The sequence below is a fragment of the Hyperolius riggenbachi genome, chromosome 3, assembly GCF_040937935.1.
Source record: "Hyperolius riggenbachi isolate aHypRig1 chromosome 3, aHypRig1.pri, whole genome shotgun sequence".
Taxonomy (NCBI): Eukaryota; Metazoa; Chordata; class Amphibia; order Anura; family Hyperoliidae; genus Hyperolius; species Hyperolius riggenbachi.
Window position 1 is genome coordinate 497,032,979 of NC_090648.1, and position 26,423 is coordinate 497,059,401.

The 26,423-nt window shown below is 48.0% G+C and overlaps 1 protein-coding gene across 3 annotated transcripts in view; it reads right to left on the minus strand.

The window, feature by feature from the left end:
* The window catches only part of LOC137561749 (polymeric immunoglobulin receptor-like), a 120,021-nt gene extending 97,172 nt beyond the window's left edge, over positions 1-22,849 (minus strand). For 2 of the 3 annotated variants that reach the window (XM_068273099.1, XM_068273097.1), the window contains exons 1-2: positions 22,767-22,849; positions 10,292-10,633 (exon numbers count right to left, since the gene is read on the minus strand). In XM_068273099.1, the coding sequence (XP_068129200.1) occupies positions 10,292-10,633; positions 22,767-22,821 (397 nt within the window). In that variant the 5' untranslated portion in view covers positions 22,822-22,849. Of the gene's footprint in view, positions 1-10,291; positions 10,634-12,646; positions 12,725-22,766 lie in introns of those variants that run through there. The other variant, XM_068273098.1, reaches the window with a different exon arrangement.
* Between the last annotated feature and the right edge of the window lie 3,574 nt (positions 22,850-26,423).

Sequence of the window (26,423 nt, forward strand, 5' to 3'; positions counted from 1 at the left end):
AGCCCGGGCGACACTCGGTGGAGTGTCGGGCTGCAGCTTCCGCGTATGACGCGGATTACGTCACACGCCGGCCGCCTCGCGTCATCACGGCGGCCGGCGTGAAAGTACTGCGCATGCGCGATTAAAGCGCGCATGCGCAGTACTTTCACGCCGGCCGCCGTGATGACGCGAGGCGGCCGGCGTGTGACGTAATCCGCGTCATACGCGGAAGCTGCAGCCCGACACTCCACCGAGTGTCGCCCGGGCTGCGGCCTGTCAGCTATACCGGAGCGGGGAGAAGGAGAGGAGCCAGGACGCCGGCGTGGGACCTCCCGACCAGCACTGGGCTGGAGAAAGCCCCTGGTGAGTACAACTTTTCTTTTTTTCGTGAGCTCGGTGTCCCTTTAAAGGGACACTTAAGTCAAACAAAAAAAATGAGTTTTACTCACCTAGGGCTTCCAATAGCCCCCTGCAGCTGTCCGGTACCCTCGCCGTCTCCCTCCGATCCTCCTGGCCCCGCCGGCAGCCACTTCCTGTTTCGGTGACAGGAGCTGACAGGCTGGGGACGCGAGTGATTCTTCGCGTTCCCAGACACATTAGCACCCTCTATGCTGCTATATGGTGTATGATATCTGCTATAGCAGCATAGATGGCGCTATTGTGGCCAGGAACGCGAAGAATCACTCGCGTCCCCAGCCTGTCAGCTCCTGTCACCGAAACAGGAAGTGGCTGTCGGCGGGGCCAGGAGGATCGGAGGGAGACGGCGAGGGTACCGGACAGCTGCAGGGGGCTATTGGAAGCCCCAGGTGAGTAAAACTCCTTTTTTTTGTTTGACTTAAGTGTCCCTTTAATGTTCTTTTTGCTTAAAAGTGGTTTGCGCCTTGGATATCTTCCATGCAGGCCGTTTTTGCCCAGTCTCTTTCTTATGGTGGAGTCGTGAACACTGACCTTAATTGAGGCAAGTGAGGCCTGCAGTTCTTTAGAAGTTGTCCTGGGGTCTTTTGTGGCCTCTCGGATGGGTTTTCTCTGCGCTCTTGGGGTAATTTGTCGGCCGGCCACTCCTGGGAAGGTTCATCACTGTTCCATGTGTTTGCCAATTGTGGATAATGGCTCTCACTGTGGTTTGCTGGAGTCCCAAAGCTTTAGAAATGGCTTTATAACCTTTACCAGACTGATAATTTCAATTACAGTACTTTTGTTCTCATTTGTTCCTGAATTTCTTTGGATCTTGGCATAATGTCTAGCTTTTGAGGTGTTTTTGGTCTACTTCTCTGTGTCAGATAGCTCCTATTTAAGTGATTTCTTGATTGAAACAGGTGTGGCAGTAATCAGGCCTGGGGGTGACTACAGAAATTGAACTCAGGTGTAAAATACCACCTTTAAGTTATTTTTTAACAATGGGGGGCAATCACTTTTTCACACAAGGCCATGTAGATTTGGAGGTTTTTTTTCTCACTAAATAATAAAAAACATCATTTAAAACTACATTTTGTGTTCAATTAGGTTATCTTTGACTAATAGTTAACGGTTTTTGATGAGCAGAAACATTTAAGTGTGACAAACATGCAAAAGAATAAGAAATCAGGAAGGGGGCAAATAGTTTTTCACACCACTGTACATTTCCTCTGCTCTTTTCAGACACTTCAGTCAGAAACAGAGCTCCCAACAGCTGCAGCTCCTGTGTCCTGTCTTTCTCTGTCACACACAGAGCTACACATAGAGTTAACTGACTAAGTGTGAATGGAATTTCCCCTCTCCTCATGGCTCAGTCAGCCGTCAGTTTTGGCGTCAGTAAACTTTGAATGTATTTTGCTAACAGTAAACAAAAAAGTTGCTACTAAAATGTATACACCAGTACTTAGCAGCACTTCCCAAACAATTCCTGTGTCAATTGAAAAAAATATGTGAATCGATAGTATTCCTTTAAGCGACTTCTCTTCTCAGTGACAATGCCTTCAGTTGCACTGAAGGTCCCTTCTGACAGGACGCTTGCTGCAGGGCAAGAGAGAAGTTGGATGGCAAATTGGGACAGCTCTGGCCACAGGTCAAGCCTGCGCACCCAGTAGTTCAAGGGTTCATCGTCGCTGCTCGCAGTGTCTACATCCACAGTTAAGGCCAGGTAGTCGGCTACCTGCCGGCCCAGGCGTTGGTGGAGGGTGGATCCGGAAGGGCTACGGCGAGGCGTTGGACTAAAGAATGTCCGCATGTCCGACATCACCCTGAGATCGCTGGAGCGTCCTGTCCTTGCCTGCGTGGACTTGGGAGGAGGAGGATTACTGCCAGTGGTACCTTTATGGCATTGTACTGTCACATCACCCTTAAACGCATTGTAAAGCATCATTGCCAGCTTGTTCTGCAAGTGCTGCATCCTTTCCGCCTTCTGTTGAGTTGGTAACAGGTCCGCCACTTTGTGCCTGTACCGAGGGTCTAGTAGCGTGGCCACCCAGTACAGGTCATTCCCCTTGAGTTTTTTGATACTGGGGTCCCTCAATAGGCTGGACAACATGAAAGAAGCCATCTGCACAAAGTTGGATCCAGACGTACTCTCCATCTCCTCTTGCTCTTCCTCAGTGACGTCACGCAAGTCCTCTTCCTCCCCCCAGCCACGAACAATACCACGGGAACGTGGAGCAGCACAAGCCCCCTCTGACGGCTGCTGCGGTTGTTCTTCTGCCACCGCCTCTTCCACCTCAACAGAAACACCTTCCTCATCATCATCATCAGAGTCTGACTCCTCTCCTTCCCCACATGACTCCTCCTCCTCCTCCTCCCCCCTCTGTGCTGCTGCAGGTGTCGAGGAAACATCTGGTTCGGATGAAAATTGCTCCCACGACTCCTCCTGCCATAACTGTTCTTCTTCACGCTCCTCCACAGCTTGATCCACCACTCTACGCACGGCACGCTCCAGGAAGTAGGTGTAGGGGATCAAGTCGCTGATGGTGCCTTCAGCGCGACTCACTAGATTGGTCACCTCCTCAAACGGCTGCATGATTCTGCATGCATTTCGCATCTGTGTCCAGTTCGATGGCCAGAACATCCCCATCTTCCCAGATTGTGTCCTTCTACTGTAATTGTACAGGTACTGGGTGACGGCTTTCTCCTGGTCTAGCAGGCGAGAGAACATGAGCAGGGTGAAATTCCAGCGAGTCGGGCTATCGCAAATGAGGCGTCTCACCGGCAAGTTGTTTCTCCGCTGAATGTCCACAAAGCATGCCATGGCCGTGTAAGACCGCCTGAAATGCCCACACCACTTCCTGGCCTGCTTCAGGACGTCCTCTAAGCCTGGGTACTTTGACACAAATCTTTGCACGACCAGATTCAGCACATGTGCCATGCAGGGTACATGTGTAAGCTTTCCCAAATTCAAAGCGAAAAGGAGATTGCTGCCGTTGTCACACACCACGTTGCCGATCTCCAGCTGGTGCGGGGGCAGCCATTGCTCCACCTCTTTGTTAAGAGCAGCCAGGAGAGCTGGTCTAGTGTGACTCTCCGCTTTGAGGCAAGACATGTCTAAAATGGCGTGACACCGTCGTACCTGGCATGCAGCGTAGGCTCTGGGGAGATGGGGCTGTGTAGCTGGAGAGGAGGAGATAGCAACACCACTAGAGTTGAACTGCCACTTAGCCAAGGAGGAGGAGGAGGATGACAGCGAAGAGGATGTAGCAGGAGGAGAAGGAGAGGAGGTGGCAGGAGGCCTGCCTGCAAGACGTGGAGGTGTCACAAGTTGGTCCGCTGGGCAGCCACGTACTCCATGCTTGCCATCGGTCACCAGGTTGACCCAATGGGCTGTGTACGTAATGTAGCGGCCCTGCCCATGCTTGGCAGACCAGGCATCCGTGGTCAGGTGGACCCTTGACCCTACGCTCTTCGCAAGAGATGACACCACTTGCCTCTCAACTGCACGGTACAGTTTGGGTATGGCCTTTTGTGAAAAATAATTGCGGCCTGGTATCTTCCACTGCGGTGTCCCAATGGCCACAAATTTACGGAAAGCCTCTGACTCCACCAGCTTGTATGGTAATAGCTGGCGAGCTAATAGTTCCGCCACGCCAGCTGTCAGACACCGAGCAAGAGGGTGACTGGCAGAAATTTGCTTCTTCCGCTCAAAGACTTCCTTCACGGACACCTGGCTACTGCTGTGGGCAGAGGAGCAGGAACCGCTCAAGGGCAGAGACGGTGTGGAGGAGGGTGGCTGTGAAGGTGCAAGGGAGAAAGTGGCTGAAGATGATGCACCTGAAGGAGAAAGAGGAGAAGGAGGGTGGCTTGTCTTTTGGGTGCTGCTTTTCCTCAGGTGTTCTTCCCATTGCTGTTTGTGCCTTTTCTCCAGGTCCCTTCGTAAGGCACTTCTCCCTACGTGAGTGTTGGCCTTTCCACGGCTCAATTTTTGGAGGGAGAGAGAACAGATGGCTTGGCTCTGATCGGAGGTACACACGATAAAAAATTTCCAAACCGCTGAGCCCCCCTGGGGTGATGGCACTATGGTGGCATCAGCAGCTGATGTTGAAGGGCATGTTGGCTGGCTGTCCATAGCTGGCGATACATGGCACCGGACACTGACCCCAGCTGTTTCTGAGGACGAGCTCCCTCTGCTTCTTTCATAGACTCGTCTCCTCCTACTCCTCTCTGGCTCCCCCTCTGAACTGCCCCCTGGTCATCTCCTCTATTGGGAACATACGTGGCATCCGTATAATCGTCATCATAATCCTCCTGCCCAGCTTCGCTTTCCTCAGACACCTCCACAACTGCACCAACATCAGGTGCTTCATCATCCCCCTCCTCACACGTTACGTCCATACTATCACCACCTAACTCAGACATTTGAGGTGTTGTAACTTGCTTAGCGACTTCATCTTGTTGTAGCATTATTGGCTGTGAACAGGGGCGGACTGACAACTCATGGGGCCCCCGGGCAATAGGAGATTATGGGGCCCCCATACCAGTGTTTCCCACCTTTCACGTTATATTTTTACAGACTAAGATATAATAATTTATTGACAACAGTAAATATGTTATATTGTGATATTGTACACTGACAAAAACCCCTGCGCCGCGCGTAGCGCGCCGCGCCAAAAAATGGGTGTGGTCACGCAACAGAATGTGGGCGTGGTCATGGGTGGGGCAAAATATACATGACCTTAGCAGTGGTGTAAAAGGTCTGCAGGGGAAGTTTGAACTCTGCCATAGTGTTTCCCCCCAAAATACATGTAATCTGACAGCATTTCACCAAAAATCCATGCAATTTGGCAGAGGTTCCTCCAAAATACAGACAATATGGCAGTCGTTCCCCCAAAATATACGTTATCTGGCAGCAGCGGTTCCCCCAAATACACATAATTTGGCAGCGGATCACCAAAAATACATGTAGCAGCAGTGGTTCCCCCAAAATACACAGAATCTGGAAGCAGCAGTTCCCCCATTATACACAATCTGGCAGCGGTCCCCCAAAAATACACATAATCTGGCAGCTGTTTCTCAAAATACACTTAATCTGGCAGCAGCAGTTTCCCAAAAATAGTTAATCTGGCAGCAGTTCCCCCAAAATAGGTGCCCCCAGTATAGGTAACCAGGTCAAAAGGTATCCCCAGTGGAAGTATCCAGGTCTATAGGTTTTCCCAGTGCAGGTATCCAGGTCTATAGGTGTCCCCAGTATAAGTAGCCTAATCTACAGGTGTCCCCAGAATAGATAACCAGGTCTATAGATGTCCCTATTTAAGATAGCCAGGTCTATAGATGTCCCCAGTTAAGATAGCCAGGTCTATAGATGTCCCCAGTATAGGTAGCCAGGTCTACAGGTGTCTCCAGAATAGGTAGCCAGGCCTATAGGTGTCCCCAGTACAGATAGCCAGGTCTATAGGTGTCTACTGTATAGATAGCCAGGTCTTTAGGTGTCCCCAGTATATGTAGCCAGGTGTATAGGTGTCCCCAGTATAGCCAGGTCTATAGGTGTCCCCAGTATAGCCAGGTCTATAGGTGTCCCCAGTATATACAGCCAGGTCTATAGGTGCCCCCAGTATATACAGCCAGGTCTATAGGTGCCCCCAGTATATGTAGCTAGGTCTATAAGAGCCCCCAGTATATGTAGTCAGGTGTATAAGTGCCCCCAGTATATGCAGCCAGGTGTATAGGTGCCCCCAGTATATGCAGCCAGGTGTATAGGTCTCCCCAGTATATGCAGCCAGGTGTATAGGTGCCCCCAGTATATGCAGCCAGGTGTATAGGTGCCCCCAGTATATGCAGCCAGGTGTATAGGTGCCCCCAGTATATGTAGTCAGGTGTATAGGTCTCCCCAGTATATGCAGCCAGGTGTATAGGTGCCCCCAGTATATGCAGCCAGGTGTATAGGTCTCCCCAGTATATGCAGCCAGGTGTATAGGTGCCCACAGTATATGCAGCCAGCTGTATAGGTGCCCCCAGTATATGCAGCCAGGTGTATAGGTCTCCCAGTATATACAGCCAGGTGTATAGGTCTCCCCAGTATAGCCAGGTCTGTAAGTGCCCCCAGTATATGCAGCCAGGCTTGTAGTGTCTCCAGAAGGGGAGACAGCCAGTGAAGGAGGGCGATTGGCATAGCAGCGAAGAAGGGGGGAAGTTTCCCCCCCCCTTCTCTCACCTTGGGGCCCCCCTTCCTGGCTCTCCCCTCCGTAATCTGCAAAGTGCAAACAGCTGGAAGCGGCTGACAGCGGGCGGAGACTTACCGCTGTTCAGCCACCGGAGGGAGCGCTGATCTGTGTGCCGCTAGTCTGGGCTTCTCAAGCCCACACTAGCGGCACACAGATCAGCGATCCCTCCAATGGCTGAACAGCGGCAAGTCTCCGCCCGCTGTCAGCCGCTTCCAGCTGTTTGCACTTTGCAGATTACGGAGGGGAGAGCCAGGAAGGGGGGCCCCAAGGTGAGAGAAGGGGGGGAACTTCCCCCCCTTCTCCACTGCTATGCCCATCGCCCTCCTTCACTGGCTGTCTCCCCTCCTGCTCAGGGTTCTCTGGCGGGTGGCGGGCCCCCCCTGACCACGGGCCCTCGGTCCGTGCCCGGGTGCCCTAATGGTCAGTCCGCCCCTGGCTGTGAATCAGTGATTTCCACACCAAATAACTCTTGCGAAGTGTCAAATGCAGCGGATGTGGTGCTTGTAGTAGCGCTGGTGGCTGCGGCAGATGAGGTGTTCTGTGTTAAATATTCAACCACGTCCTCACAATTTTGGGAAGTGATGGCACGTGCTTTCTTCTGAGCACTGTACTTTGGGCCAGGTCATTGGCTCAAAGTACAGTGCTCAGAAGAAGGCACGTGCCATCACTTCCCAAAAATTCAAATCACATCAACACCACCTCGCACAGACTTGCCGGTGCCAGGTGGCCTTCCTCTAGGTCTGCTTCTACCTCTTACTCTACCTGGTTTGTCCATTTTGTCCATCTCGGGGGGATGCTAGGTATATGCAGTGAGGTGGGTTCACTGAACACAAAGGTAGTTAGATGCAGTGAGGTGGGTTCACTGAACACAAAGGTAGTTATATGCAGTGAGCTGGGTTCACTGAACACAAAGGTAGTTATATGCAGTGAGGTGGGTTCACTGAACACAAAGGTAGTTATATGCAGTGAGGTGGGTTCACTGAACACAAAGGTAGTTATATGCAGTGAGGTGGGTTCACTCAACACAACAGCTAGGTATATGCAGTGAGGTGGGTTCACTGAACACAAAGGTAGTTAGATGCAGTGAGGTGGGTTCACTCAACACAACAGCTAGGTAGATGCAGTGAGGTGGATTCACTGAACACAAAGGTAGTTAGATGCAGTGAGGTGGGTTCACTCAACACAATAGGTAGTTAGATGCAGTGAGGTGGGTTCATTCAACACAACAGCTAGCTATATGCCGTGAGGTGGGTTCACTGAACACTAAAGGTAGTTAGATGCAGTGAATTGGGTTCATTCAACACAACAGCTAGGTATATGCAGTGAGGTGGGTTCACTGAACACAAAGGTGTAACGATCGGTGTAACACAGAGAGGATCTGATTACCGGTGATCTGCAGTATCACCGAGAATGCAGATATATACCCAATTATTGATGATCTGCAGTATCACGATAATCAGATATATCTCTAACCTCTGGACACCTGAGTAATATGAGTGTTTGTGCAACAGTAATACTTTGAGGAGAGCACCCGTATATAGGGTGCCAGGCAGTAAGAGATACTGCTCAGAGAACAGGTTCCTTCCAATGGTCTGATGCTCCCCAAGGGGCGGAGCCAGGCTTAGAGTGGGAAGGACCAGAGAGTGAGTGACACTAATGGTGAAGTGTCACTGACAGGTCTGTGAATTATCTCCAAAGAGGGAAGATAGTTCTCGAGGTCGGACAGGCCAGGTCAGCAACAGACAGACAGATCAGATACAGAGACAGGAGACAGAATTGGAATCTAGAGACAAGCAGGGTTCAGCAACAGAGTATCAGATATAGCGAAGTACCTAATCAGTGATCAGAAGAGTGGTCAGGAAAGCAGAAGGTCATAACAAATAATCAATAATGCCTAGACTTGGGTGTGAGCTCCAAGATCATCAACACCCCGGAACTGGTCTAGATAATAATACAGATGGTAACAGGATTCCTAGACTAAGGTGTGAGCTCCTTGGTCATCAACACCTTGGAAACTGGTCTAGATAATAACACAGATAATAACAGGATTCCTAGACTAAGGTGTGAGCTCCTTGGTCATCAACACCTAGGAAACTGGTCTAATGTAACACAGATACTGACAAGGTCTGAGTGCTACCACGTAGTGATCGCAACGCCAGACACCAGAAGAATGACCAGCACCCAGTATATATACACCAGCGCTCTCCTGCACCTCCCCTAAGTGCTGGACCAATGAAAACTGAAAGAATTGTCAGCTGACCGGCCTGGTCAGCTGACACCCTTCTGGCTGTCATAAATGCTCTGCCTCTCCGCGCGCGCACGCTTCCTTCTGAACCTGTGTGGACAATCAGTCCCAGCCACACCAGACGTGTGTTGTAATGCCTCTACTGTTTTGGATGCGGAATCCGCCGCATCGCTGTCCGAGCGTGCGGTGTTTTCTCCGCGTTCAGCAGTACTGACAGAAGTAGGCCTATGCGTGCAAACCGCCACGTCGGACGCAGAATCCGCCGCCCTGTTCTCTGGGCATGCGGCGGTTTTTCCGCGCTCCGTCCAGCCAGTGAATGCAGGTCTCTGCGCGCAACCTGCCATGTTGAACGCGGAATCAGCCGCCTTACTCTGAGTACTAGCGGCGGCTTTTCCGCGTTTTCTCACAAAAGGTAGTTAGATGCAGTGAGGTGGGTTCACTCAACACAATAGGTATTTAGATGCAGTGAGGTGGATTCACTCAACACAACAGCTAGGTATATGCAGTGAGGTGAGTTCACTGAACACTAAAGGTAGTTAGATGCAGTGAGGTGGGTTCACTCAACACAACAGCTAGGTATATGCAGTGAGGTGGGTTCACTGAACACAAAGGTAGTTAGATGCAGTGAGGTGGGTTCACTCAACACAACAGCTAGCTATATGCAGTGAGGTTGGTTCACTGAACACTAAAGGTAGTTAGATGCAGTGAGGTGGGTTCACTCAACACAAAGGTAGGTATATGCAGTGATGAGGTGGGTTAACTAAACATAACAGGTACTAGTAGGTATATGCAGTACTGGGTAGTACAATGTGCAGCTCCCTGTCACACACACAGGTAGTCACTGAATGTGCTGCTGGGTTGCTGGCAGTGGCACACACACAGTATGAATTAGCAATGCTGTCCATGCAACACAAGTGTCAGTTTGACACACAGAAAAAAAAATGATCACAAGAACAGGATTAGCTCTGAAAAGAGCTGTTGAATGAGGGGTGCTATTAAAGCAATACGATTCAGCCAGGAGCAAGCTAACAAGCCAAGAGCCTAACTAATCTTTCCCTAGGAGAAAAAATCTGCAGCTGCTCGCCCTAGTCTGTCTATTTGCAGGCACATGAGTGAGTGTAATGGCCGGCGAGCCTGCCTTATATAAGGGGAGGGGGGGGCTCCAGGGCTGAGTGTAGCCGGATTGGCTACAATGTGCCTGCTGACTGTGATGTAGAGGGTCAAAGTTGACCCTCATAGTGCATTAAGGGGTGAATCGAACTTCCGTAAAAGTTCGCCTTCGCAGGTGAACGCGAACCACCCAAAGTTCGCCTGGAACCGTTCGCAGGCAAACCGTTCGGGGCATCTCTACTGACAACAACAGATATAAATTACACATTTTACTTTTTGTTACTCCCTGGACTGTGGACCTTACCCCCACCTTTCAGTGGTATCTATAGTAACTTACCAGGTCGAACTTCCAGTGTTACAGTGATAAAATGGTGACTGCAACACAATAGAGCATTTCCAATCTGCTTGTTCATTATACAGCAGTATTTACCGGCATCTTCCATAGTGACGTTAGGGATCAGCAAGTCAGCATGACCATTTTTCCAGGGCCCAATAGGCTTGTATCTGTCTGACAGTTTAAAATAATTATTATTTAAACTTAAAATGGTAGATGTAGGGCGAAGATTAAAAGAGCAGCTCCCTCTTTCCCAGAACAGGTTCACATGATGGTACAAAGAAAAACAAGGTAAAACCGCATCTTCCCCCTCAATTGCGATTGCAGAAATGAACGATGATCTAGCTGTGCACAGGAAAAGAAAAGAAAAAAAAAACTTAGTACAAGCAAGTCCTTCTAAAACAAAGTGTGTATTTATACTACTGTATTTTTCAGACTTTAAGACACTCCTGACCATAAGACGCACCTAGATTTAGAGGACAAAAACCATAAATACTAAACCTGGTGCACCCATGGTGAAAGGGCATCTTTGGATTATGCCCCCTTTGTACCTCCTGGACCCTTGTACCTCTTGTGTCCCCCTTGTTCCCTCCTGTGTCCCCCATGTGTCCACCACTGTCCTCCTCTATGCCCCCTTTGTGTCCCCCTGTGTCCTCCTCTGCATGGGCACAGTACAGGGAGTCCCTAACATTGCGGCGGGTTGGAGGTTCATATTGGCAGGCGTTCACAAGTCAGGAACTCCCTGCTTTTGGACTATAAGACGCAGTAACTGTTTCCCCCACTTTTGGGGGAGAAAAAGCGAGTCTTATAGTCTAAAAAAAGCAGTATTTATGAAAGATAGAAGGATTTTGGCAATTTGCCAGTCTGAAGCATTGAGGTGCGTTAACAATGCCAAGGAGGAAAGAAATCAGAAGTGAGAAAATGAGAAGAAAGGCTCTGTTCACACATAAAATGTGTACAGTCCTAGTCCTGTCCTGACAGTTTTGTATCAGTTTTTTCTATGGCTGGATTCACGTATACTATGTGTATAGTTCCAGTCCTTGATTATGCAGCAAATAGAGGCGCCCCACAAGGACACACAAGAAGTCCTCTTCCTTTTTTCTTAGAGCAACAACCTTTGCAGCCGTGTTAAGGGTAGGACCCTCTCTCCTCCACAGAAACAATGTCACGTTCAACCACAGCGCCAGGGATTACGTTGTTAAACAGGAACTCCAATCCACCTCCAGAGGCCTCTCCTGTGCTTTGGGTGCTGTGTTGTGTGCGCCAAGCAACCCAGTATAAGACAGAAAAAGGAGAAGGGTACTCTCAGTGGATATTATTTCAGGCAAAAATGTATTGGAAATAGTAAAATTGAAAAGATCCCCTGATGACGGCGAGAGGCCGAAACTAGTCGGGACGAGAGCGGGCTATGCATCTCTGATCGAGAAAACTGTTGCTGAGTACCACAGGGGTGGGAAGCGATCTAGCCGGAGAGGGTCCTAACTGGTGTGGGACCCTCACGATGTGAGTGATTACAGTTTTATTCAATTTTACTATTTCCAATAAATTTTTGCCCCTGAAATAATATCCACTAAGAGTACCCTTCTCCTTTTTCTGTCTTATACTGGGTTGCTTGGAGCACACAACACAGCACCCAAAGCACAGGAGGGGCCTCTGGAGGTGGATTGGAGTTCCTGTTTAACAACGTAATCCCTGGCGCTGTGGTTGAACGTGACATAGTTCCAGTCCTGTCCAGTCCTGTCAGTTGTCATTAGTTTTGTATGAGATTTCTATGGCTGGGTTCACACATACAATGTGTACAGTTCCACTCCTAGGTGAAACTAATAGGAAACTGATGAAAAACTGACAGGACTGGACTGGAACAGAACTGTACACATTATGTGTAAACCCAGCCTAACTGTTGTTGTCCATTAGTGACGGTCAAATATCACAATTTTACATTCGCAAACACGTTCATGGATTTTACCGCAAAAAAAAATGTATGAAACGATCGTTTGCGGCAAGCTCCATTGACTTGAATTCCATAAAGTTTTATTTATAGAAACCTAAAAGAATGAACATACAGTACTATATATGTCCCCATGGGGAGGTTTAAGAAGATATTAAGTAGTTACAAATATGGATAACTCCAGAAAATATAAACATATCTAATGATAATAAGAGGTATCACAGTTTAGTATAATCAGTCTAAAGGTAGTGAATTTACTATAAACAAAGTAAGTAAAAATCAATTAAAGGGGCACTATAGCAAAAACTGTAAAATTTAAAATATGTGCAAACATAGACAAATAAGAAGTACATTTTTTCCAGAGTAAAATGAGACATAAATTACTTTTCTCCTATAATGCTGTCACTTACAGTAGGTAGTAGAAATCTGACAGAAGTGTTTTGGACTAGTCCATCTCTTCATAGGGGATTCTCAGCAAGGCTTTTATTCTTTATAAAGATACTAGCCGTCCCGCGTCGTAGCATACGCCGCATCTTCTATCTATCTAATAGAGTACGTGCCTCAACCTTGAAGCAAGAAGAATAAAGGTGGGTACACACATCAGATAAAAGTCTTTGGAAAAATGAAACATCACAGACCAATTTTACCCCCTTCCATGTAGTATCAGAGCCACACCTACACAGTCTATGCTATTGAGCTGCACTCCCCATTAGATAGAAATATTTGCAAGATGCTGCACACAAAGTTGCTGTACACATTCAAAAGATCATTATCTGCAAAAGATCCGTTCCTGCAAAAGATCAGTACCTACAAAATACATTCATAGTCTATATTTCCATGCGGATTATTGTGGACATTTTTCCGCATAAGGGCATAAGCATCCGCATACAATGAATTTTCGATGCTGGTCGAAAACACAAATATTTCTGAAGATTTTCGTGAAAATTCGCCAAAAAACGAAAACAGGATTTTCAATGCGAAAATGACTTAGGCGAAAATTCGCAAGGAACACTGCTACATGCTACATTAGCACTATCCAGGAGCGCCACAGGGAGGATTCCCAATGCCCCCTTTTTATACAACCGGAGGGACCGCGGGAACCACAGCGGCACCCCGGAGGGGGAGGCTAGGTGCCGCAGGCGACCCCCCCCCAAGCGTGGCCAGCGCCAGGGAGAGCCGTCTGCACCCACCTCCCAATATTAAAAACAGGCACTTACCGTAACGTCTATTGCGTTCTGCTACATGCGCATTAATTTGCTCATGGAAAGCATTTTTTGCAGTTTGTATCCTTTGGAGGCAGGTGGTGGATGGCTTGCTCCGGTGGTGTGAGCTCTGGAGTGAGTTGTCTGCGCCTGTCCTCCCCCCCCCCCCCTCTGGAGTGCTGTATGTGAGCCAGCCCTGAGCTCTAAAGCTCGGGGTGACCCATGCTTCACTCCTTTCTCATGTGGTGCCCCCAAGTTAATGCGCATGTAGCAGAACGCAATGGACGTTAAGGTAAGTGCCTGTTTTTAATATTGGGAGGTGGGTGTGGACGGCTCTCCCCGACGCTGGCCACGCTTGGGGGGGTCGCCTGCGCCTCCCCCTCCGGGGTGTCGCTGTGGTTCCCAGGCAGTGAGAGAGCCTGGGACCCTGTGGTCCCCCCGGTTGTATAAAAGGGGGGCATTGGGAATCCTCCCCGTGGCGCTCCTGGATAGTGCTTGCGAATTTTCGCCTCGAAAATCCCGTTTTCGTTTTTTGGCGAATTTTCACGAAAATCTTCAGAAATATTTGCGTTTTCGACCAGCATCGAAAATTCATTGTATGCGGATGCTTATGCCCTTATGCGGAAAAATGTCCACAATAATCCGCATGGAAATTCAATCTATGCGGACGTTTATACCGAAAATTGCCCGCAATAATGCGCAAGAAACTTCTCTGAATGCGGGCGCTAATGCCCTTATGTGGAAAATGTCCGCAATCATACGCAAGTAATGCGAAAATGACTGGCCTTAGGCGAAAATTAACGTGAAAAAATTAGATGGAAAATTTGCCTGTCAAAACGAAATTAGGCGAAAATTCGGTAAAAATGTATCGAAACAAATTTTTGCATTTTCGCTCATCACTGGCATGTAGCAGGGCGACCGCTTTGCAGTATTGGTTTTTTGACCCTGCATAGTTTGGCATGCAAAAGCAAATGCATATTTGCATGAGCATTGCCTCATGAATAGCCAATTAGGCCAGATTTGCAAAGCCAGACTTGCTAGGGTAGGCCTCTTTTCCACGAACAGTTGATAGGCAGTAACATGCCTCTCAAACTCTTACAACTGCTCACTACTGCCTGGTAACAGCTTGCTGCTGCTGCCTGGAAACTGCTTGTTGCTGCCTGGTATCTGCTCACTGCTGCCTGGTAACTGCTTGCTGCTGCCTGGTAACTGCTTGCTGCTGCCTGGTAACTGCTTGCTGCTGCCTGGTAACTGCTTGCTGCTGCCTGGTAACTGCTTGCTGCTGCCTGGTAACTGCTTACTGCTGCCTGGTAACTGCTTGCTGAGCACACAGCTCAACAGTCCGTGGAAAAGAAGCCTAAAACTTGGTGATTGAGCACGCATACATTTTCTCATGCAAAGTACTTCTTCTTCTTGCTCGAAGGTTGAGGCACTTACTCTATTATATATATAGATTCCCGAAGAAGGATTTAAGCAATGATGCTGGTCAGCTTCCCTGCTCCCTACACAGTTTTTTGACAGTTGGACAGAGCAACTGCCGTTCACTAAGTGCTTTTGAAAATAAATATATCCCTGAGAATCCCCTATAAAGAGATGGACTAGTCCAAAACCTGTCACTTCTGTCAGATTTCTACTACCTACTGTAAGTGACAGCAACATAGAAGAAAAGTAATTTATGGCTCATTTTACTTTAGAAAAAAAAATGTACTTCTTATTTGTTTATGTTTGCACATATTTTAAATCTTACAGTTTTTCGCTGTAGTGCCCCTTTAAGCGAACCAGTAACTCTCACAGGGCTGCTACAGTGCCAGAACAGGAGAATGTTGTAAAACAATAGAATGCGATACGATGCCAGGGGTAGGCAGAGTTAGAAGTATATTTACTAGTTAGACCAGTAATGTAGGACCTGGTCCGTCATTATTGAGGGATGTAATCCAAGGTGTCCAGGTTCTCTGGAAATTTAACATTGTGTCCTCTACCTTAGCCAATATATTTTCACATATCATTGTAGTAGTAACTTTATTGAACACAGCAGTAGTGGAAAGGGAAGGTTGCATCCATGAGGCTGCTAAATGAACCTTAGCAGCTCTCATTATATGCTGATGGAGTCTGTGTAGCGGATGCCTAACACCAGGTGGTTTATCCCCTAATAGGGCCACAAATGGAGTGAGGGGCAGCCTAATTTTGGTAAGCGATTGACACGTATGCCATATTTCCTGCCAGAAACTGGCTGCAATGTGACAGGTCCACCATACTGTATGTGCCACATGGAGCCTATTTCCTTGCAACCTGTGAAATGAAACATGAGGGATTCTTCTTAGATGGGTCAATTTGGGACATTCGAAGGGGGGTTAGGTAGGCCCTATAAAGTAGTTTAAATGAGGCTTCGCGAATCGAGTATTGGAGGCTACCTTTTGTGAGAGTAAGACAGCAGTTAGACCACCTAGTAGGCGAAAGAGATGAACCAATGTCTTCCTCTTATCTTCTAATGTACCCAGGAGTTATAGGCTCCAATGTGGGGGGGCGAAGGACTGATTGGTATAAAATAGAGATGAGGTCTCCCTCTAAAGGTTTAGATCTGCACCAGGTCTCAAAACCAAGTATACCCTATGGAAGAATCTTGGGACCTAATTATTGATAGAAAATGGAATAGCTGCCATGAGCGAAAAAATTCTGTAGAGGGGAGATTTCGGGTTTGTTTGAATTGGGGGGGGGGGGGGAGGGGAGGGGGGTGTTGGTTAGTGTAAGGAATAGACAGGGGGGTGGTTTGTGTTAGGAGTCGGTGGGGAGGTTTGTGTTAGGAGTCGGTGGGGGTGGTTTGTGTTAGGAGTCGGTGGGGTTGGTTTGTGTTAGGAGTCGGTGGGGTTGGTTAGTGTTAGGAGTAGGTGGGGGTGGTTAGTGTTAGGAGTAGGTGGGGGTTGGTTAGTGCTAGGAGTAGGTGGGGGTTAGTTAGTGTTAGGAGTAGGTATGGAGGTTAGTGTTAGGAGTAGGTGGGGGTTGGTTAGTGCTAGGAGTAGGTGGGGGTTGGTTAGTGTTAGTAATAGGTGGGGGTTGGTTTGTGTTAGAAGTAGGCGGGGTTGGTTTGTGTTAGGAGTAGGTGGGGAGGTTTGTGTTAGGAGTAGGTGGGGGTTGGTTAGTGTTAGTAATAGGCAGGGTTGGTTTGTGTTAGGAGTAGGTGGGGAGATTTGTGTTAAGAGTAGGTGGGGAGGTTTGTGTTAGGAGTAGGTGGGGGTTGGTTAGTGCTAGGAGTAGGTGGGGGTTGGTTAGTTAGGAGTAGGTGGGGGTTGGTTAGTGCTAGGAGTAGGTGGGGGTTGGTTAGTGTTAGTAATAGGCAGGGTTGGTTTGTGTTAGGAGTAGGTGGGGAGGTTTGTGTTAGGAGTAGGTGGGGAGGTTTGTGTTAGGAGTAGTTGGGGGTTGGTTAGTGCTAGGAGTAGGTGGGGGTTGGTTAGTTAGGAGTAGGTGGGGGTTGGTTAGTGCTAGGAGTAGGTGGGGGTTGGTTAGTGTTAGTAATAGGCGGGGTTGGTTTGTGTTAGGAGTAGGTGGGGAGGTTTGTGTTAGGAGTAGGTGGGGAGGTTAGTGCTAGGAGTAGGTGGGGGTTGGTTAGTGCTAGGAGTAGGTGGAGGTTGGTTAGTTAGGAGTAGGTGGGGGTTGGTTAGTGCTAGGAGTAGGTGGGGGTTGGTTAGTGCTAGTAATAGGCGGGGTTGGTTTGTGTTAGGAGTAGTTGGGGAGGAGGTTAGTGTTAGGAGTAGGTGGGGGTTGGTTTGTGTTAGGAGTAGGTGGGGAGGTTTGTGTTAGGAGTAGGTGGGGTGGTTAGTGTTAGGAGTAGGTGGGGGCTGGTTAGTGCTAGGAGTAGGTGGGGGTTGGTTAGTGTTAGGAGTAGGTGGGGGCGGGTTAGTGTTAGTCATAGGCGGGGTTGGTTTGTGTTAGGAGTAGGTGGGGAGGTTTGTGTTAGGAGTAGGTGGGGAGGTTTGTGTTAGGAGTAGGTGGGGGTTGGTTAGTGTTAGGACTCAGTAGGTGGGGGTGGTTAGTGTTAGGAGTAGGTGGGGGTTAGTTAGTGTTAGGAGCAGGTAAGGTAGAGGTTATTGTTAGGGTGCCCATACATGGTACAATTCTTCAGATTAGATCATTTTGTTTGATTATTCCGTTAGATGGAATATAAAGATTTTTCCAACAAGTCCAATCGGATTTTTATTGAAAAAAAATGGGATAATCATTTGTTTTTCTTGATCGAAAAAAAGAGATTTTTTTTCTACTTTCATTCGATTGTTTTAGTCAAATAAACGTGAACATCAAACATTTTTATTGTACCATATATTGTTACCATTAGGAATGGATAGTGGAGGGTTTGAGAGAGAGTTAGGGTGCAGAGGGTGATGGTAGAATATTGGTAAAATGACTGATATTTTACTACCGCTATTTGGCACCCATTTTTCCATGTAGGCCTAATATTGCCTACTAGCCGACCCGCGTCGTAGCATACGCCGCATCTTCTATCTATCTAATAGAGTACGTGCCTCAACCTTGATGCAAGAAGAATAAAGGTGCGTACACATCAGATAAAAGTCTTTGGAAAATCAAAGATCACAGACCAATTTTACCCCCTTCCATGTAGTATGAGAGCCATACCTACACAGTCTATTCTATGGAGCTGTACTCCCCATCAGACAGAAATCTTTGCAAGATGCTGCACACAAAGATGCTGTACACATGCAATAGATCAGTATCTGCAAAAGATCAGTTCCTGCAAAAGAGCAGTACCTACAAAATACATTCATAGTCTATATCTGCAGATCTCATACACACCTTGTTTAACGGACAATCATCTGCAGATCAGATCAACCAGGATGGATCTTTGGATCTGCAGATGATTGTCTGATCTGCAGATGAATGTCCGTCAAACAAGGTGTGTATTATGCTGGGCATACATGGTACGTTTTCTACCGTGTAATCGAGCCGCTGGCTCGATTCCCGCTCTTCCCCGCGGGCGCCCGGATCGATTCCGGCGAGCGCTTTCTTATTTTCCACTCTTTTCTTCTTTTGTCCTGCCCGCCGGTATTGAGCGCAGAATCGATCCGGCGGGGTATCGGACACGTCGGAAATTATCCATCGAGCCATCAGCGGCTCGATTACATGGTAGAAAACATACCGTGTATGCCCAGCATGAGATCTGCAGATATCATAGACTATGAATGCATTTTGCAGAAACTGATTTTTTTGCAGGAACAGATCTTTTGCAGATACTGATCTGTTGCATGTGTACAGCATCGTTGTGTGCAGCATCTTGCAAACATTTTTATCTGATGGGGAGTTCAGCTCAATAGAATAGACTGTGTAGGTATGGCTCTCATACTACATAAAAGGGGGGTAACATTGGTCTGTGATCTTTCATTTTCCAAAGACTTTTATCTGATGTGTGTACCCACCTTTAGACTTTCCATTAGAAAATGTATGCGTGTTCAAACACCAAGTTTAACCCTAGCAAGTCTGGCTTTCCAAATCTGGCCTAATTGGCTATTCATGAGGCAATGCTCATGCAAATATGCATTTGCTTTCGTATGCCAAACTATGCAGGGTCAAAAAACTAATACCACAAAGCGGTCGCCCTGCGAGAATTAGTTCATGCTACATTAGCACTATTCAGGAGCGCCACGGGGAGGCTTCCCAATACCCCCTTTTTATACAACCCGGGGGGACCACGGGGTCCCAGGCTCTCTCACTGTCTGGGAACCATAGCATAGGTGCCGCAGGCGACAAACCCAAGCATGGCTAGCGCCGGGGAGAGCCGTCCGCACCCACCTCCCAATATTAAAAACAGGCACTTACTTAAACGTCCATTGCGTTCTGCTTCATGCGCACTAACTTGGGCCCCCCACATGAGAAAGGAGTGAAGCATGGGTCACCCCGAGCTTTAGAGTTCAGGGCTGGCTCACATACAACACTTCAGAGGGGGGGGGGGGGAGGACAGGCGCAGACAACTCACTGCAGGGCTCACACCACCGGAGCAAGCCATTCACAACCTGCCTCCAAAGGATACAACTGCAAAAAATGCTTTCCATGAGAAAAATTATGCGTGCTCAAACACCAAGTTTAACTCAGAAATATTTGTGTTTTCGACCAGCATCGAAAATTCATTTTATGCGGATGCTTATGCCCTTATGCGGAAAAATGTCCACAATAATCCGCATGGAAATTCAGTCTATGCGGACGTTTATACGGAAAAATGTCCGCAATAATGCGCAAGAAACTTCTCTGAATGCGGACGCTAATGCCCTTATGCGGAAAATGTCCGCAATAATACGCAAGTAACGCGAAAATTACTGGCATTAAGCGAAAATTAACGCGAAAAAATTAGATGGAAAATTTGCCTGTCAAAACGAAATTAGGCGAACATTCTGTAAAAATTTGTCGAAACAAATTTTTGCATTTTCACTCATCACTGGCATGTAGCAGGGCGACCGCTTTGCGGTGTTGGTTTTTTGACCCTGCATAGTTTGGCATGCAAAAGCAAATTTGCATGAGCATTGCCTCATGAATAGCCAATTAGGCAAGATTTGCAAAGCCAGACTTGCTAGGGTAGGCCTCTTTTCCACGGACAGTTGATAGGCAGTAAAATGCCTCTCAAACTCTTACAACTGCTCACTACTGCCTGGTAACAGCTTGCTGCTGCCTGGTAACAGCTTGCTGCTGCCTGGTAACAGCTTGCTGCTGCCTGGTAACAGCTTGCTGCTGCCTGGTAACAGCTTGCTGCTGCCTGGTAACAGCTTGCTGCTGCCTGGTAACTGCTTGCTGCTGCCTGGTAACTGCTTGCTGCTGCCTGGTAACTGCTTGCTGCTGCCTTGGTAACTGCTTACTGCTGCCTGGTAACTGCTTGCTGCTGCCTGGTAACTGCTTGCTGCTGCCTGATAACTGCTTGCTGCTGCCTGGTAACTGCTTGCTGCTGCCTGGTAACTGCTTGCTGCTGCCTGGTAACTGCTTGCTGCTGCCTGGTAACTGCTTGCTGCTGCCTGGTAACTGCTTGCTGCTGCCTGGTAACTGCTTGCTGCTGCCTGGTAACTGCTTGCTGCTGCCTGGTAACTGCTTGCTGCTGCCTGGTAACTGCTTGCTGCTGCCTGGTAACTGCGTGCTGCTGCCTGGTAACTGCTTGCTGCTGCCTGGTAACTGCTTGCTGCTGCCTGGTAGCTGCTTGCTGCTGCCTGGTAACTGCTTGCTGCTGCCTAGTAACTGCTTGCTGCTGCCTGGTAACTGCTTGCTGCTGCTGCCTGGTAACTGCTTGCTGCTGCCTGGTAACTGCTTGCTGCTGCCTGGTAGCTGCTTGCTGCTGCCTGGTAACTGCTTGCTGCTGCCTGGTAACTGCTTGCTGCTGCCTGGTAACTGCTTGCTGCTGCCTGGTAACTGCTTGCTGCTGCCTGGTAACTGCTTGCTGCTGCCTGGTAGCTGCTTGCTGCTGCCTGGTAGCTGCTTGCTGCTGCCTGGTAGCTGCTTGCTGCGGCCTGGTAGCTGCTTGCTGCGGCCTGGTAGCTGCTTGCTGCGGCCTGGTAGCTGCTTGCTGCGGCCTGGTAGCTGCTTGCTGCGGCCTGGTAGCTGCTTGCTGCGGCCTGGTAGCTGCTTGCTGCTGCCTGGTAGCTGCTTGCTGCTGCCTGGTAGCTGCTTGCTGCTGCCTGGTAGCTGCTTGCTGCGGCCTGGTAGCTGCTTGCTGCGGCCTGGTAGCTGCTTGCTGCGGCCTGGTAGCTGCTTGCTGCGGCCTGGTAGCTGCTTGCTGCTGCCTGGTAGCTGCTTGCTGCTGCCTGGTAGCTGCTTGCTGAGCACACAGCTCAACAGTCCGTGGAAATGAGGCCTTAAACTTGGTGTTTGAGCACGCATAAATTTTCTCATGCAAAGTACTTCTTCTTCTTGCTCAAAGGTTGAGGCACTTAGCCTATTATATATATAGATAGCTCCATTAAATTGCACACAGGCAGAAATATACTTGATATAATTTCTTATCCTAGCCTATAAATCTGAGATTTCCGTATAATTGGACCCCAGTGGTGTCTAGAGATGACCCGAACGGTTCGTCTGGCGGGTAGTTCGCGCAAATATCAGCTGTTCGCGTCCGCGGCGGGACGAGGATTTTTTTGAAAAAGTTTGCATTCTCATTTTTCCCATAGACTTTAATGGCAAGCGAATGGCCGCCAATTTTAGCGATTAATAGCAAAGTGTCTGTGTGCAGTGCGGGAGTAGCGGTGTGTGGTGGCGGTGCGGCGGAGAGCTTCAATCAAGTTGTAATGAAGATCGCAACATTAGAGGATATTGGCGTGGGAACATTTTCTTAAAAGGTACAGTTAAGTATTTTTGAAGATCGCAAGATAGAGGATACTGTCGTGGGACATTACAGATGATATTGGCGTGGGACCTTTTCTGAGGATATTGGCGTGGGAACTTTTTTTGGTTAATTAGGAATGTTAAAGGACTTTATTTGTTGTTACCCTTTTTAAAGGGGACTCCCAGATGCCACCATGAACCCCCCGGGAGTCATCGCCCCCACCTCTTCCTGGGGCACTTGAGGTGGGGAAGACCCCCTTGTGTCCATGGATTGGACAAGGGCTCTGAGGGGGGAGGGGAAGTCTTGGCCACCCCTCTCCCCTGGAGCCCCCCATACCATGAACCATGTGGGCTGGTATAGCTCAGGGTGCGGAGCCCCACTTGGCCAGGGCTCCGCATTCTGGCTATCCCAGCCTGCATAGGGGACAAGGGGCTAAAAACGCTCGGAAGGGGGGACCCCACGTAGTTTTTTTTAATATTTCCCACAATGTAAACATAAAAAAAGGAAAAGATGCCAGGGATCTTTATACAGCCATACTGCTGCTGTATAGCTATCCCCGGCCAAAGCGTTTTGGCTCAGGAGGGGTTTCCAGGGGGTCCATATGTACTGCGTACGGACCCCTGGAAACCCCGTCAGGGAATTAATTGCTCTTTCTTTTGATATATGTAAATTTACACTACCGTTAGGTTTGCTAAATTATTTGTCATTTACCGCATTTAAATGTATACTTTTTTCATTTGAAACTTTAAAACCGATTTTCTCAAAAACTATTAGGTCTTTTTGAAAAAATGTTATTCCTCTTGTAGTCACTGTCCCCCTCCACATACCCTGCAAATGTGGTGTTTCTAACACGTAAGGATGCTTTGCTATTAACCGCTAAAGTCGGCGGCTGTTTGCCCACCATTAAAGTCTATGGCGATCCGCCCGGTCTGCCTGTTCACAGACTTTTGCGAAAGTTCGCTTCTACGGACCCAAAATTGGAGGTTCGTGACATCTCTAGTGGTGTCAGGGATTAGCCACACTCACCTGCGATTGGGAAGAGCAGAGTGACAGCGGACAGCCACAACATGCAGACACCCATTGTAGATTATCCCCCGGGAACAGCGATCCAGCAGACTCCAGACTAGACAGTAGACGGCTGATATAAGAGGGGAGGGGGAGGAGCTTGTGGAAGGACGCTAATCGTCACTATTTCATATATGGTGGCTGCAAATTCTCAGGAAGACTACAAAGCACAATTTTGTGCTCACTGTACTTGGGGACAGGGTCATGGCAAACAGAGATAAAAAGAACAAATATAGATAAGTTGTTTCTTTCCCAATTTTCTACAGAAAACAACGTGTTCACTCTGTATTATAAACAGACTGACTGAAGGGAATGTATAGTGCTCTATTCTGTACAGTCAGCCATGGCGTCTGACATGCTCGAAAGATAGATCCATCTCTTGTAGAATTCTAATCATCAGGAGATCTATTCTCTCCGCACACTGCCTGCAGTTATTCAATATATTTCAGCATGAAATGTATATCTACCGAACCGCAGCTTTGCTCTACTTGATGTACTGCAATTAATGATGAACGTAATCTGCTAATTACGATTTAGCAATTATGGCTATACATAATTGCAATTTGAACATTGAACTGTGTAATCCATTTGTAGTTTTGTGTTTTTGCGTTGTAGTGACAAGCACAAATTTCACATATTTGCTATTTTGCATCATAATTTGCTATTACAATGCAAAATCGTACTGCAAACTTTTGGGCAAAATCATATTTCATTTGAAAACAGAATCTATAATTGTCCACCATTTTTGTGTAATTTAGTGCCGATGTTAGCAGTTAACAGCAAAGCCCTCATACAGGCTATATCATCACCAAAATTGTTACGTATGTTAAAGAGAAGGGTGGGAACAAGACAATTTTTTTTTTTTTCAAAAAGACCTTGTAGTTTTTCAGAAAATTGATTTTGATAATGCAAAAGAAAACGGTTTTTAAAATCAGAAAAATTAGTTTAAAAAAAAATTTCTGGGGGTGGTTTGGGCGGAAGCCGATGTGGATAGACGCTTAGCTCCAAGCTCTCTCCTACACTAGCTCTATAAAGCTGGACACTGCAGAATTACTGTCTCCTACCCTGAAAGGCTCCGCTGCAAGTACTGATAGCCTTCAAATGGTTTTCCAACGCAGACCCAATACAAATCCAAGATGGCGCCGGCGGGCCGAGTAACTGTGCTCACATGTCTCCTTACCTAGCAGCAGCCTTAAGAGGAGGATGAGCAATTCTCTCTCCTGCAGACCTCTTCCATATCGCTACTCCACTGCACTACAACAGTGATGGCTCTGCACCAAGTACTCCCACATCTTAGAGCCCTACTAAGTCACGGCAGAGAATGGACTGGGCCACAAACCAGGTAGGAGATTCACACTCTGCCCCAGAAGATGCATCCACAGATCCATTAGCTGTGTTCCCTGCCACAGACCAACCCATAATACAGGCCTTTCTTAACGACTTCATGCTGTCCTTCCGTGAAGTTCTCTACATAGACCTGCGTGCACTGTCTGTCAGACAGATACGTTGAACTCTCTGCAGCCACTAATAATAGAGTTAACTATATTGGGCTTGATTCACTAAACCGTGATAACTCATTTCACGGCCGTTTTCGCACGCATTTTCACGTTTGTGCGCGATCATGAATTATCGGGCGTAATCGCGAATTATCATGCGCAATCGCGAATTTTCATGCGAAAACGATATACAGGTAGTCCCCGGTTTACAAACGCCCGACTTACGAACGACCCACCGATACGAACGCCCACCGTCCCGCCGCGATCACGTCATGCCGCCGGGGACTACCTCTTCTGCTGCCGTTTTTAATGCAGAGAAGGCGCAGCGGAAAGTAGACAGAGGACATCTCACCTGTTCCATGGCGGTAAAAGGTCCCATCATGCTGCCCGGAAGCTGCACGGCCCGTCCTCTCTCTTCGTCCACTGTTCCCCGGCGGCTTCTTATGTGTCGCATAACGACGCAATCAGGAAAAGCCCCCTAGTGGCGGCGCCTCCTAATGCGTCATTATGCGACGCATGTGATGCCGCCGGGGGGACAGTGGACGAAGAGAGAGGACGGCCCGCGCAGCTTCCGGGCAGCACGATGGGACCTTCTACCGCCATGGAACAGGTGAGATGTCCTCTATCTACCTTCCGCTGCACCTACTCTACATTAAAAACGGGGGCAAAGGTGGCTGTCCCGTCTTAAGGACAAATTCAGGTTAAGAATGAGCCGACAGTCCCTATCTCGTTCATTAACCGAGGACTACCTGTACGAAAATTTGAAAATGGCCATGATATGAATTATCACGGTTTAGTGAATCAAGCCCATTGAATCCAACCTCTCTGACTATACTGAGGCTCATAATGTACTAGTAGATGCTCGTGTAGAGCTGGTGGATGAGGTCAAATGGCTGAAGAAGAAAATCTCAGAAGATAGAAACCGATGTAATAATATCAAAATCTAAAGCATACCTGAGTCTATTTCTACAGAAGATCTTAAACCATATATCCTAGCTGTGATTAAAGCAGTCCTCCCCAGTTCCCACTATGCCTGCTCATGAACTCACTATAGATCGAGCTCACCACCTGCCGAAGCCTGGGTTCTTACCTGAGAAGGTTCCCAGAGATGCTATCATTCGTCTCCACTTTTATCAAGTCAAAGAGGCTTTCATGGCAGCCACTAGGAAAGACCAGAAGCTACCGGCTCCATACCAAGACCTTTCCCTCTTTGCAGATTTAGAAATTTAGCACAACATGGGCACTCCCCATTAATCTAAAGAAAACCAAAACCATGGTGTTCCAGAGGAAAAACAGGTCAGCCCAGAGCCCATCTTTTATACTTGATGACTGTGAAATCAGCAGAACTGATAAATATACCTACCTTGGTCTGGAAATCAACCAATAAGGAAGCCTTAAGTCAGCCATGGAGGCCCTAAAAGCCAAAACATGCCGAACGTTCTATGCCATCAGGAAAGAACTGTACCACCTCAAACCACCAGTAAAGGTCTGGCTGAAAGTATTTGACAGTGTCATCACCCCAATCCTACTGTATGGAAGTGAAGTATGAAGCCCCACCACCTACCCAGACCAATCAAAATGGGAATCCAGCCCAACAGAAATATTCCACCTTGAGTTCTGCAAACACCTTCTCCATGTCCATCGGAGTACCTCAAACAATGCCTGCCGAGCCGAGCTGGAGAGATTCCCATTACTGCTTGAGATACAGAAGAGAGTGCTGTCCTTCTGGGCCCACCTACAGATCAGCCGCCCTGACTCACCCCACTACAAAGCCATGCTGCACAATGAAGACCAAGAAAAGCTGTGTGCACTGAAAGTCGTGGTCAGCTCTATACTCCCTCCAACCCCCGACCCACAGGTCATAACAAAAGTCCAGATAAAACACACCACAGCTAAGAGCAAAGAAGACTATGTGGAAAAATGGAGGAGTGAAATAAAACAGTCACAAAAGCTAACCATATACCAGTCTCTACAAAGAGAATATAAAATGGCCCCATACCTGGAAAAGCTGCAAAACTCTCAAGAGAGGAAAATCCTGAGTGTCTACAGATTGAGTGCTCACAACCTCGAAATAGAGTCTGGGAGACACAGACAGACGTACAAACCCAGGGAGGAGAGACTA